General features: G+C 41.1%; 1 protein-coding gene across 13 annotated transcripts in view; it reads right to left on the bottom strand.

The window, feature by feature from the left end:
* Positions 1-611: 611 nt before the first annotated feature.
* The window catches only part of APBB2 (amyloid beta precursor protein binding family B member 2), a 158,888-nt gene continuing 144,492 nt past the window's right edge, over positions 612-15,007 (bottom strand). For all 13 annotated transcript variants that reach the window (XM_032187360.1, XM_032187361.1, XM_032187364.1 and 10 more), the window contains 6 exons: positions 10,124-10,238; positions 7,679-7,766; positions 6,527-6,610; positions 5,942-6,057; positions 5,019-5,198; positions 612-4,438 (listed from right to left, as the gene is read on the bottom strand). In XM_032187360.1, coding sequence (XP_032043251.1) covers positions 4,271-4,438; positions 5,019-5,198; positions 5,942-6,057; positions 6,527-6,610; positions 7,679-7,766; positions 10,124-10,238 — 751 coding nt within the window. In that variant the 3' untranslated portion in view covers positions 612-4,270. The remainder of the gene's footprint in view (positions 4,439-5,018; positions 5,199-5,941; positions 6,058-6,526; positions 6,611-7,678; positions 7,767-10,123; positions 10,239-15,007) is intronic.

Below are 15,007 nucleotides of genomic sequence, written 5' to 3'. Positions count from 1 at the left end.
ATAACAGATTTTGTAGTTACAGAAATGAACTCAAATTAAAAAAATATATGTATCAAAATTGGTGTCACTCATTTATTAGTTGTTATTGAAATGACTTCAAGATGAACACACACTTGTCTGATGACAGCTATGCAGGGCTACTTACATAACAAACATCATGGTGTTCCACCATTGGCCTTATCTTGCTTGGCGAGGTTCGAGTCTCTGAAACGTTGTGGAGGCTAAACCAGTTATGAACTTAACAAAAATATCAAAGAGCCCTAGTGAAGAACTTGATTGTGCAGGTCACCAGCTTACTCTGCAAGCACCAAACATCGCATGGTGGCGATATCTAGGGCTAACTTCAGCTGTCTTGTAGATAGAAGCCTGAGTACTCAAACACTTTAAAAGTGATTTTTTTACAGTAACATTGTATCTTTCATAACTAAGTGGCAGAAAACTAGTTGCATATTTGTAACTTTCATCTAGAAACTGTTAATTCAGCTTTCCAGATGCAAAAAGCTCCATTGACTCTAAACAACCAGTATGTTTTTCCCTCCCAATTTGAAGAAAAAAAAAAAAAAAAAAAAGAATTTTCCAGTTCCATGGCCCAGTAACAGTTGAGACAATCATTTTATGCAGCTAAATTTATTCTCAGAACAGATTACATTTAAATGTGCAGAAGTGGTCAACAGCAGGGAAAATTATCCTTTTCAGTGTCAATTCGGTGCTTTGTGCAAGACTGAGCTCTGCTAATAAACAGTGGCTGTTTCCTTCTTTCTTAGTGCTGTTAAAATAAATCCAACTTACTTCTGTTGATTGTACAGCACAAGTTTTAGTAACGTACTGACCTGCCTGAGGAAGGAATCACGGCATTACTGGTAACACTGTAAAGGCTGAGCCCCAATTAGCTGCTGAAATAAAGTTCTGTTTTCTGTGGGTGCTTTACTAACAATTTTAGATCCCTAATCAAACAATGACCTATGAAATGCTTGATAAAATTAAAAGGGATGTCAAACTCTCAGTAAATTACACAGAACTGGCCTAAGCTATTAGATACTCCCCAGCTTTTCTTCCTATCACAGAGGGGCCTCTTGTTTCAAGAGGTAGAGGTGGCTCTGCACATAATGTTTATCACTAAGAACTCATTTTATTGTGAGTGGATTCTATGCCCCTTCCATGCAATTTTTGTTACTCCCACTTAACCCCCCTGTAGGTGGCCTCTGTGGCCTTACATCTCCCGCATCCCATTTTCCCCCTTCAAATGAAAGTAAGTGGCTTAAATAAAACCTACAGCCAGCACTGCAGATTTCAAAAGAAAGGCTTTTATCTCTAGTTTCCGACTGTGAATATAAATCTCCTTGCTTCTGCAAGGGAGCACATTAATGACATGACTGACATGTGATACTTACCTCTAACTTACTACTTGCATTGAAAAAATTAAGAAATTAGCTTTGCTTTACATGATTTTTCTACAGGCTTCAATAAAAATGTGACTACAAATAATTACAAGGCTTGCCTTTTTTAGGCAACCTATAGTATACAGAGTAGAGAATGTTACAAGATCACGTCCAGTAAAGACAATACATCAACATAATAATGCAGAATATTTCAGTAAAAATAGAATAAATAAAATAAAAATATTTTAAGCTGTATTTAACAGGTTAATTTAAAATATGGCATCAGACATACAAGGCATACTGAACATGGCTGCCTGCCTACAGAATCACTAGGTATTATAAAAAAATGCATAGATAACTGAAGAGTTGCTAGAACATCAACTAAAACAGTGACAATTACTCAAACGCACGTATGGCATACATACATTTTTGGCCATGGTGAAAGTGTCTTGATAGATTGTTTAACAAAAGGTAATGGGCTTTGCAAAATAGTTCTGATTCTGCAAACACCTGGGTGTGTTTAATTTTTTTGAAAATAAGGAGTTCTGCTGCAGCAAAAGGGCCAAATGTATTCAGACCATTTGGCACACTGCTTAAATATTTGCAAAATCAACAGCATTTTGGTAACAGACACAAAACTCAAAACATGTATTGGCAAGTGACTACAGCTTTTCAAATACCTGTCTTCTCCTTCAGCCCTTCCTGCAGCTGCACGTTTTGCTAGTGAAAGCTAACTAGATGTTCTAGCCTTGATGACATGGATGTGTAAAGGTTCTTCGCCCAGGTTCTTACCTTTACACTGCTGGTTCTTAAGTGGGGGTTTAGTTTAAACACAGAGTCTGTATCTCTCTTGGGGAGACTCAGCACTGTGTAGGTACAACTACCAAACTGGATTATACTGCTTAAAATTCTCTGTAGAACAGCTGCAAATCCAAATCCTGAATGGGGTGGGTTTGCCTTCCATCACCTCCAGCTTTCCCTGCCTGCTTGGCATAACCTGTCATCCGCACAGCCAAGTAGCCAACTGGATCACATTCAGAGACCTGACTGATTTCTCTAAGTTTCTTCACATTAGGCTGATCTGACTTCGCTTCCAACTGTATGAACAACAGATCTGGTCCAAAGGAGGCAGCAGGAAAGGAAAGAATTGCTCCACTGCCATGGGTGCAGACTCCCTGTCATGCAGAGATCAGAGGAGGCTCAGCTCCTCCAGTTTAGATGTCCACAGTTGCATAGCTAGCCTTCACCTACACCTGCTCATACCTTAGGCTGAGTTTACTCTAATAGTTCTACATTTTCCATGCAGAAATGTCTTGAATCATAATTATTTTCCCCTTTATTCTCAATTTGCTTTGCCCAGGTATTGCTGTTGATTTCTTCCAATATGAAAAAAAAATAAAATTATTTGTTTAGAACAATCTAGTAGAGTAAAATAAAAAGTCCTTGTAAAAAACAGCATTGGCAATGTTCTTTTAGAATTACGTTGTGACCAAATTTACAGACTTCAGAGACAGATACAGTTTGGAACATACCTGTAAGTGGAGGCAAAACATTTTTAATGCTAGTTTAAAATGTCTTCAATTTTCCATTTCCAAAATTTGTACCAACCTGCAGGTCTAAAGAGAAGATGGCGAAGGGAGAAACTAAAGATATGTAACTGCAGTTGAAGATTAGCATTAAGTACAATTTCAAGGGGCAATACTGTGCTGACTTTGTCAGGATCTGCACTACTGTGTGGATCAAGGCAATTACAGGAGGCCTTTGGAGCAAAAGCATTGAAATTAAGTTGTCCCACTTGAAGCACTGCCCTGTTAGAAAACATCTCTCACATTATTCTGTCACAGAGCATTAAAAGTAAAAGAAATTTCATTGAATTGTGCAAATAAAAAATATGATTGTTCTTTTTGTGACAGCCTAAGTATTCAGCAACAAACTGAAGGGAAGGGGGAGTTGTGCAACCAGAAAATTAATTAAACATACAATCAAATACTCATATGGAAAAGATAGGCAACATTTTAGTCTCTGTAAGAGTTTAAAGAGGGTAAAACTACCGATTCTTTCTTATTCCTGGTTGGTATGAGCTCTGTGTGGAACAAATTGTATTTCTGACGGATTAATGACAGATTCGGGACAATGAGTTTAACTGCCAACATTTGCATTTATACGTTTAAAAATGAAAAGCTTCAGTGGGTCACCCTGTACTCAATTACTGAAAACACTCCTTGATTTTTCAGCATTGGTTTGGTATCAGACATGATTCTTCTTTACAACCATAATGTAGAAACAGGCGATCAAATGACGCAATGATTCAAAAGCACGTCAGGGAGATGCTGCAGTGATTGCTAGACCAATGCTGACAAACAATTTAAAACTAACAGGTGTAGTTCAGTAAAAAATAAAACTTGGTATTTAATCTACAGTAATTCAACGGCAGCTGATCCTTGGTACCTACTCCAGTGTTGAAAACCGAGCAAAGTGCGGTAGGATTTAAGATTGGTTTGTGGCAAATCCAGCTCGGGACGGTGAACCTATCAACTCTGGCATCACTCATTCCAAGGACTTTAGCATGAGTTCACTGGGAAGGACGTGGCCATATTCTTTTTTTGTGTGAGTTTCGGTAATGTTCATGTATTTACAGTCAAGCAGACCTTCCATTGCTCATGGTGTAACTCACTGACAGCAAAAAATTATTCATGCTTCTTTTCATATCACACGATGGTGGCAAGAACGAGAGAACATGCTTGTCTAACATTGTTTTGATAAGGATAAATTCTCTGAAGACAAAGCATCAGCAATTTGAAATGGAAGGCCAAACGTTGTCAGTTCATTTTCCTTAGTGTAGCTACTGTTATCTGCAGTTAAACGTTAGGAGAATCTTCTCTTGTACGCAGCTAGGGCATCTCGGTGACGGGGCGTTTCTGTTTCAAAGTGTCAATGAGGGATAACACTCCTCTTTTTACGTTAGTTGTAACTCTTCTTGTCACCGAATCTGCAGGAGGTGGGGGTGGCCGAACTTTCTGTGAAGGTGGTCTGGCTACTAAGCACTTCTGATACCGTAACTGCAACAGAGCAAAAGCATTCTGCAATCCTCACTGTGTCCAACACTTTCAGAGCATTTAAAATACATTTTTAATATTTTCTCATGAAATACAGTCAAACCTCCATTTTAACTGTGACAAACAACCCTACTGAAGTCAATGGGACGTGGGTCTGTCAGTCTCTACTTTAGCACATGACGGATGTGCTATACTAAGTCATAGGAACAACCCTTTGTAAATTGAAAAATAAGTTTTCTGGATTCATCTGTTCTTGAACAGGAATTATTTTTCAGTGCACTGTCACTGCCTTGTATAACACAGCTCTAAGCACAGTGTTTTTCCAGCACTAGGTAACTTCTGTAACAAAGGAAGAGATCTCTACCTTACACAGGTGTTGAAACACTGGTGGAGGTAAGACGTTAAAGGGGCATTGCTCACTAAATTGACATTTCAAACTCATTAAATAGATCAGAATCCCAATTACTAGCTTTGTGTGTTCCTTCTATCTCAGAAAATTAATATAATTGCAAATTTGGAAATACGTTTATTGAGGTAGCGGAAAATCTTACGTACTGTTAGGTGCCTTTTGAAGGTCACTTACCATACAAGCAGCCTGAACAGCTTCTGATACGTTGGCTGCATTTGGCTCACACCAAAAAACATGGCACTCAAAATGCTGGTTTCCTGTATCCATAATGAAGGCGAATGTGTGAACATCCTTGCCGACTCCCATGAAGGACAGGAACCGTACACGACATTCCACCATGATTTCCTCTTCATTCTGGTTATGAATAAAACGAATGTGCATTACTACGGGGTATTTTACAGAACTTTACTACCAACTTTAGGTTGAATAAACAGGGAGGGAACACTGATGCAGTACTGTGGAATTCCTTTTATCTATCTACGTATACCCGGTGTCCAAAGGCCTGTGCTGGATCTCTCCTTCTCAGCTATCAGCAGAACACAAGGGCTTGGAGCATCACCACTGAGCACCTTGTGCATCTTTAAGTACTGCACGTTTAAAACTGTTGTAGTAATTTTGTGAAGAATGCATGGCTATTGTGACTTCAAAAGATATTCCCCTATCACTGGTGTATAGAAATGTTGCTTTAGCATGTCATCAACAGATGTAGATAAAAGGACGGGATGTGAAACAAATTGTAGTATTACCTTTGGCTTCAATACCAAGAATAAAGTTGGATTGCTGCTTAGGGCTTATCCTGCAATATTTTAGGCTCAAAACTTCTAGAAAGGATAACACTGAATTTAAGTATCTAATGAATACTTATAATTTATATTTCTGAGAATATGCTTGGAATGGTAAATAAAGCCAAAGCTGAAACAAGCAGTAACAGCCTCTATAAAACACATATGTGTGCAGACTCACAGCCCTGGAAAGAAATAAAATGTAAAGTAAGTAAATGAATTCTAGTAAAAACGAACACTTTCTTCTAGAGCTTGTATGTTCCCGGCTTTCAACACTCATGTTAAATATGTTTTAAACAAGACAGTCTGCCTTACTCTTTCATTGATGACTGTGACAGTAGCGTCGGCAACATTCATGGTAACTGGCATCCAGTCCTCCTGGCTAGAGGAAGCCATCAGACTTTCAATAGCACTGTTCAGAGTATCCATCCCTGAAACAGAAGAAAATGCATGTAAGTGAACAGTAACAATTCTATTTGCACATAGGAGTACAGAAAACACATTGTTTTGGAATCATTAAAAAGAATTTGATGATGGGTTGTGAAGTTAGTTTTCTTCATCTGCAAAAGCAAAACAGGTGCCTCTGGCTTAGAAAAAAAAGTGTTTAGCTGCTGCACCATTTCAGTTCTCTAAGGCCCTTCTCATTAGTAGCAGAGCTCATATTCAGAGAAAGCAGTATAAAGAAAATGCTTTCTTAGCAGCTCCCAAAATACCCTGGTTGCAAAACACACATTTACATAAAGTGTTGAACACTAAGACGTCTTCAAGTCTGGCTGTTATGACTGACGTTCAAGAAGTGCTACCCTTTGAAAATCATGCATTTACACTTGGCGAGCCAGAATCCAGTCCTTAGAGTTTATGGAAGTTACCTTTGAAGTCAGAAGTCACAGTGGTACATACCCACAGGTTTAGCTACAGGCAGCATGCCCAGGTACTGGACGTGGAACTTCTGCACCAGTTCTGTCTTTGGTGTTGGGAAATCTACTGCATGGGAGCAAAGATAGATTTCTGTTTATCACTACTCACGGCTGGGAAAAAGACTTTTATTTCATCAATAACATAAAATAGTTTACCTAGTCATTATACTCTGCAGATATTGTATTGATTAAAACAAATCGACACTTCCTCTGACAAGAATAATGACAAATAATTTCTAAGAGAATTAGAATGTTGCATCATCTAATTCTTCACTTCAATTCTTCTTCATTTACGCTAAAAATAGGGTCACATTGTATTGCTGACACATTAAAAAAAAACAACAAGGAATATAAATGAACATGCCTCTGAGACATACAGACCTGAGTTTCATTGCATAACCATGTAAAGTCTGGAAACTGTTTTAATACCATCCCTGTTAATGTGTTAAGCACAGGCTACAAGTAATCAATACTTCTGCCTGAGCAGAAAATTACACATGTTGATGGATTAAGGGTAAGCTCTTTAGTATGAACTGGTGGATCTAAAAGCATGTATTTTCTTGTAAGCTCGCACATAGTACATTTGTTCTCCGGGAATACTTTCAAAACAGCAGCTATTCAGCTAGAACCAACAAAGGCATGCAAAGGCAACTTGCTTTTACCATGCAGTAGAGTGTGTAAAGAAGACCCTTAGGTTGGATGGCAACCCACTTGCACCTCTTGCCTTGGAAGCTGCTAAAATTGATGATAAAACCTAGGGGGAGGTGTCCTACAGCTCCTCTGAATCTATGTGGTTAACTGGAGCGTAGTGTGCTCTTAGGGCATATTTGGCCAACTTGTGCAGTCTAAAGTCAGGAGTATTTTGATGTGAGCAGGATATACGTGCAAGTAGCCATAAGTAAGATTTTGTGTTTGCAAAATTCGTATTTTGGAATGCACAAGCTGTCATGACTGCATTACTATAAACATGACCAAGAATTAGAAATGTTTCATACAATACCAGCTTACCAGATTCAGTAGTTAAAACAGGATTACACTCCCAAACTCTCCACCCATTTTGGTCAAAAGCAGCAGCAGCAATGAAACATATCTAAAATACCACAATCCCAAGGATTTAAGCTGTAATGTATAGTACCTTGCAGAGGAACATCAAGGGTGACGTTACTCCTCTCTTGTAGTGAGCTGCAAGCCATAGCTTTAGCATTCTTCCGTTCAGCCATAATCTGAGTAAGACAGTGATAACGTGACATTTTTTCAAAAATGTAGTGCAGTAGTATCTCCAAGTATAACTTTACTCCTATTACAACCCTCATTCCAGAAATTAGTCAGGAATTACATAACTAAACAGGTTATACTTTGTAAAGAACTTTAATTTGCTGCCAGTTTATTCACCATTCTTTATCTACATTACGAGCCTAAGAGACGCCCAAGCCTAGGTGAGAGACAAATGGAAGAGGAAAATAAATAAATTAAAAAAAACACAGCCATTTTTATCAACAGAAAAATTGCAGGGAGGAGTAACAAAGCAAGAAATATAAATATTTAATGTACAAAGAAGTGTGTTCATTATTTATGTTCCTCTGATCTATCTTCTGCTACGTGTCATTTTTTCCTCCATTTTTATGTTTCTTCCGGAATTAAAAATCCCACGCAAAATGGAACGTGTTCCTCCCCAAAATGTACAATACTAGCACTAGAAGAAAACACATCAAAATAGGCACTTTGGATGATTATTCCCTAAAAATGTGTGACTGAGGAGGGACCCAGGGAAGCTAAAGGAGGTTTTCCAAAGCTCATGTATGAAACATTTTTATCTACTTCTTCACACTGATGACTATCAATTGTAATTAAGCTACAGAGATAACTAGTGTTCCAGCAGACAACGCTTGGTCTGAAGATACTTCTGGCAAACTTCTTTCTTTTTTTTCCTTCTAGGTTTCATATTTGTAAGTATTTTCTGTTACAGGGACATATGACAGTACTTCCCCCGAGGATGAAAAATGATATGAACTAGCTTAGGGATAAGCCCTGACTCAGCAAAGGGGTCCGGTGTGCCAGAGAGCACATGCCAAGAGCTGGCTGAATCAGGGTTATACCTATTGCTGAACTACGAAGGAACAGGCTCTGCCTAACAGCACAACCCTATTTCATTCCGTGTTACACTTAGCTATGGCTGAAAACGCTCAGTTGCTCTCTGATCCCAAATTATTGCTGGGAGTTTCATGCCACAATTACACACGTGACAGCTCTGCTGCCTTGCTGACAGCACAGATACCCCTGTGTATAGCCGCCGTGGCATTTCCTAGATGCTGCGCTGGCTGGGTAGAAGCAGCTGTGGCAGGGCCCACATAGCACGTTTTTCCCTGCTAGACTTGCTAGAAACACCTGCGAGAACTGAAAGCTGGAGGACGAGGGACACAGCAGGTCCAGGCTTCGCCAGCCTCAGCCCCTGTGGCTAGGGAGCCGAGCGTGTCCCCGGGCAGCATTGCACAAGGACAACCTTCTGCTGCTGCCTCGGGCAAACCCTGCTGCCAGGAAGGTCACAGTAATAAATACAGGGTAAATTTGCACTTTGTTGGTGTGAAACATCACGAATTCAGTAGCCCTGTCTGCAGTGTTGTAAAAATTAAACATTTTTAGACTATACAGCTGGCTACAGAGAGGAACTTGACATCTCTGACCTTCACTCACTAACATGAACACAAAATGTAAAAAGGAAACAAGCACAGGCATAAAATAAATCAGCAGAATTTTAAAACCCAAGGGTTTAATAATGAGCTTTTCTGGAAGAGCTGTGACTCATGAGGAGGACAAGTTACACAGGGAGAACTGATCGTGTTCTTCTGTCCCCACTGTCCCCTCTTCCTCTGGTGCAATGTGACATGTTTTAACAAAAACCAGAATGAGCAGTGTAATATTTTTAAAAAAGCAAATATAGTCTCAAGTTCACCACAGCTCAGTAAGAGAATTCAAAATAGTTTCAAGCAGTCTGTTTTAAGTTTCTTGCTATAAAGCCTTTCAAACAGATTTTCCTGCTGTAAAGGATGTGCTGCCTTAACACTGCATGAAATGACCGTACAGGGGACACTCATGAGCTGACCATTCATGAAAACCAAAATTAATAACCAGGGAATGGCGACAGATATGTAGGGTGAAAGGACAGAAAAGAACAGTCCTCTCCAGCATTACAGACTGAACTACTACAGGTACCAAGATCCTTCATTTATTTGTAACTACAGTAGCTTAACTCCTTCCATCTCACTGTTTTTTTTTAATTGGGCACTATCATGTTAGCAACTGTTTTCATGCTTGAAGATTACCATTCAAACAAGGTCTGATACGAAGTTTCATATCACATTTCACTGTCATTGAAACTGCATGTTCTTTTTCCATTTTGAACCCAGATCTTTATGCTCACCCTCCCACCATGCCCATTCGTGTCCTTTCCTTTAGCAATTCTCTACACCATTTCCTATTGCCAGAGAGAAAAAATAAACCAACGGTGCGTAAGATCACTGATCATGCATTGTGCTCAGGGATCTCCCAGCAGACTAATGCAGCTGCCTTTAAATCTACTTGCCTTTGAACAGATTTCGTGTAAACTTGTGGCGATGGCTTTTGCTGGTGTGTCACATCGAAACACATGACATTTCAGAATTCTTGTGTCCTTGTCTCTTGCCACATAAGCAAAGTCTCTGCACAGACAAAACGAATTAACACGTTAGAAACAGTAGTACCTGCAAAACAGTAAATCCTGCTTTAATTTAACAAGTGTTACGTCTCAGCTGCCAGACAATAAAGCATGCCTTAGACAAAGCAAATCTACAAAATTAATAAACTGCATACCCTAAAACATAGCTAAGGTTTGATGCTTAACCTATACAATTAAAGAGCTCGTTACAGTTTCATAACACTGGCGATTCATTGAACTTACAACCTGTAATTCCAACTGCATTTGTAAATACACCAAAAAAATTTACTCAAATATTTTATTGAAGACAAAGGAGAGGAGAGAACTGCAGAATAAGACAAAAAAGAAAACATGCGAAGCTCTTAAATGATAGAAAAGCTGAGAAACAGCATACAGCATTAGGTAGAGAACAATGTATTTCAAAGGACTGTAAAAAGTGTTTAAAATATGCAGATAATAATTAGAGATCTGGTTGCATAAGGGAGATGTGAACCTGCTGAGCTTTGCTCACATTAATTGGCCTAAATTTCTGACCTTCTTTTTTCAAAAGTTAAATAAGGATGCCCTACAAAAGAGATAATTTGCACTGTACCAACCAGTCACCACAAGTTGAGTGCAGACACTGCACTCTCTGGTTTTGCACCTCTGCCTTTTCATGTCCTCTGAGCAGCCACCACCCCATCCTACTTTGGGACCCTTGTGCTGTCTGCAGATTTCTTTGTGACTCTGCTTCTCTAGCAGAGTGGTGGTGAGTTGCTAACTGGAATTAGAACTGACCAGGGAAGCAGAAGCCCCCAGCAGCCTGCTACACCCGAAGCCCCTTTCACTGCCTTTCCTCTTTACATGTAACCAATTGCCAGCAACACCCTAACTGTTGAAGAAATTGGAGGGATATCCCATGTGGACAAAAAGAACCATAACGTCCCCCTTCCCTCCTAAACCATGTGATTTGTATATAGGAATATTTCAAAAAATATGTAAAGTCTGTAAATATCCCTAGCAGGGTTCAACTTAGCATGGATTGCCAAGTTCTTCATTCACTGTAGAAGCTAATTGAGTTGAAGATGTTTGTCCTGAAGTCACTGTGGAAAACCAGAGACTGTGGTTTAGTCCAGTGTAATAGTCCAGGAAGGTGCTGTCTATTAAGGAGGATGCCTGGAGGTTTCCTAGCTCCAGCTTCATGCTTGAGTACTTCAGCCACAATCCACAAGAGCCTCCCAGCAACTTCTTCCCTTGCACTGCACTGCAAGCTCACTGAGGCATTGAGTGTCCTGGAAAAAGATGGTGCTTCTTTGCTTCTCCGCACGTGTGCCAAGCCTTGCTTTAAAAGGGCTTCTTTCCTCCTAGCTGAATGGTTCAAAAGCAAAATGAAGATTCCCAGCTGGAATCACACACACGCCAAACTTGCTGGCAGTGACCATCGCTGCAGGCTAACAAAGATGCAGAGACAGGGAGCCTGCTGCACACACCTCACTGCTGGAACAAGCCTGTTCTTTCAGAGGGCAGATGTAAGAGCTGAAACCAGTGCTCACATTAACTTAAACAGCACTGAAAGTCATCTGTGGTACCATTAGTTGCATGGCTATTTATTACCATTTATGAGCATTAACCTCAAATCAGTAATACTCCTTTGAGGACACGTAAATGAGTGATTTATGTGTTCCTTAACAAGATGATCCCAGGAGCAGTAGCCTGTGCTGTTTTGCTGAATTGCTCATGCTGTGCAACCCACTTAACGAAGCAGCAACCTGCCCAGCCCCTGGAGCACTGTGCGGTACCAGGATTAGACAAAGCCATCACCTCTGAGGGGCTGCACAAACACAGATGATAACTCGCACCTTCTGGTAGCCAGAAAGCTATCGGAAACATATTGTTATTAAAAAACAAGATGGGGCAAAGCCACCAAAGCAAGTCACAGGGGCTTGGAAGATGTAGTGCACTGCCAGCAACTCAAGTTTTAACAGCCTCAGAGACTGACTGTGACTGCCACAACCAACTACACAGGACACCAGGACAGGCAGGGCTCTGGCTCTGTGCCACCCAGCCCTTATGGGTTTTGCTGACCAGCCCCCATAGCCACGTGAAATCTCACCCTGCAGCGAGATTCCCTGAGGCCTAGAATCAGATGTGAGGATTTCAGGCCTTAAGGGGGTCTGTAAAGTAACACTACATGCATTTAGCCAGCACCTCACCTCCCTGTGAAACGCTCCAAGGATTGTAGAGATAAAAATGAGTTGAATGATGAAAATGGTGTTAAAGACTGAGTTCTGTCAGGATCAAAGACAAGATTTCAGTCACGATTAAACAACACTCACAACTATGCCCTGTAAGTTGGAAACACCTTAGGCGAGAGTATTTTCAGCAGGCCTTTAAAGGGAGAGGCATGGACTCAGGGCAGCCCGCTGAGCCTCACTTCTCTCACAAGCATAAATTCAGTTTTCTGACCAAAGGAGAGCCATGTGGAAGGAGGACAGCACTGGCACTTAATGAGCATGCCTGCTTTTCAGGCAGAGGCGACATTCCTCTGTCCCTGCAGGCCTAACAGCAGCCAAGGGACCAAGTCACCATAGTCATGGCGAGGGGCCCACCTCCCTCTCTGCTCCTGTTGTCCCTGTTAGAGGAGGATGACAGCAGTCCTGATGAGAGCTCTGCACTTGCCAAAGGGCAAATACTGCCCACAAAAATGTTCCTTTTAGTCAAAACGCATCGCTTTCATTTTCTGACAGAGCTGGTAGCAACCCCAGGTCACCTAACACTCTCCACCACGGATGTCTTGAAGAAGTGTTAATGCCTCTCTCCTGTTTGGCCTGTTAAGCCCCCTAAGCTGTGAGAAACATCTTTTCTTTGTCCTGTGAAATCTCACTCACACTCTGTCAACCTAAGGAAGTGCAAAAAGCAGCAGTTCCTGATGTGGGTACTGCCGGTGGGTGCTGGGATGGAGCTGCCAGGAGGGCCCTGGACCCCTCGGCTCAGGCAACGTGGCCTCAACACAAACACCTCTCACAAGCACCTCCCGACTCTGGCGTTTGGTCCTGCTGCTTCTGTAAATATTTCTGTGTGTAACAGCATGCATGTGCAAACAAGGCGGTATGAAATTACAGCACCGTTACAGCAGCGAATGAAACACCAGCTACTACATCAATTTTGACTGAGCTAATAAAGCCCGCAGAGCGGTGTTTCAGGCGCACACGCCAGTGTTTCACTTTAAGTACCTGAACAGCTTGAACAAAGTAAATCAGCTAATTACATATGGTAATTGTGAATATGCATAAACCTTTAGATGATCAGGGCCCACGTCTATAAATCTGCTGAGACAGAGGAGGAAATGTGAGTTCCTCGAAACTGGCGGCAGTGCATCATCCCCAGCCCTGCCAGCACCATCTGCTTTCAAGTCATCAATCAAAATTAGCTAGCAAGCCACCCTCTCCCATTTTGACAGCGTGCAAACAATACTTCCAATTTCCTTAATTCCTGAAGTCACCCCGATGCCACGCTCCCAGGAGCACCCCCACAGGGCAGGCCAGCAGCAGGCACCTGGAGAAGGCTGAGCAGGCTGGTGGCTCCTCCATCCCCAGCAGCAGCCTTGCTTCAGGCATTTCTGTGTGCAGGGACAACAAAGCTTTCCTGGCAAAGGGCATGGCTCTGAGCACTCCACAGCATCTGTCCCAGCATCATCAGTAACAGAATAAAACTTGGGAGAAGCCTTATTTCCTTACATAGGACCAGAAGGCAACTAACAATCTGCCCAGAGCCTCGAGTACCGAGCAAGCCCTAAGACTGCTCTCCGATGCTTCTTTTGCTTCAGGTCCCTTCTGGGTCGCTTACTCTTTCATTCTATGGCAGCTCACTTGAAGCTGATTAACATTTAAGTGAGATTTATGTGCAACCAGCCCCTTTGATAATGAAGAAGTGCCAAGTAACGTGTTTGTAATAGAAATTTATGGAAAAGGGCAAATGCCTCCTCTGACCGTTCTCCTGCCTTTACACCTTGCTGGGAGAACAAGGGAGAGAAGAAAATGAAAAGCCTTTATAAAACCCATCGCTGGATACAGATTACAGCACAGGATTAATAGATCACATCTCATCCAGCTGGAGTCTTACCCATCTCAGAAAGATGTGTGCACCTGTGAAATTTGTAGGCTTTGAACCACAGCTCCTGGTAAAATTCCCTTCAGCAAGGAGAACAGGGGAGTTTAATGGGAGAATAATGTATTTCATTGCAGCAAAAAGCTTTATATTTACTGAAAGTTTACAACACAAACACACCAGCTCTGTTGGTACAGGATTATAGAGAAGGAGACTGCATAGATTGGATTATGTTTTAATCACTTGCAAGTGTAGTACAAGATCCACCAGTATCTTTCAGGATACAGGAGCTGGGTGTAAATCAGTACTCTGGAAAAAAAGCCAGAAAACCAGAAAAGTAGGTGAGAAATTTATTTTGCTGCACAAGACTAATGGGCAAGACTGGCTCTGCTGAATAGTTAAAAAATACAGCAGAAATTTCTTAATTTTTCATAGAGTGCAGTGCTACCAAGAGACATTTTAAAAAGCAATTTAGAGAACTGCAAGGGCAATGTAAGGTGCTAAGTAGAAACGAATTTCATTTTTATTTGCTCTTTTACCCTCCTTAATTGTTGAATGTCTACAGTAATTGTCTGCAACTTAGATAGCCATACCTATTTAACACCTGGCTAGGCATCACTTAGATGCTTAACCCTGGATGAATATAATCACATTAAATGTGATTTATGCTAATGCTGTCCTGTCTGA

This window comes from Aythya fuligula, chromosome 4 (genome assembly GCF_009819795.1).
Source record: "Aythya fuligula isolate bAytFul2 chromosome 4, bAytFul2.pri, whole genome shotgun sequence".
Lineage (NCBI taxonomy): Eukaryota > Metazoa > Chordata > Aves > Anseriformes > Anatidae > Aythya > Aythya fuligula.
This window is presented reverse-complemented; position numbering and strand designations above follow the sequence as displayed.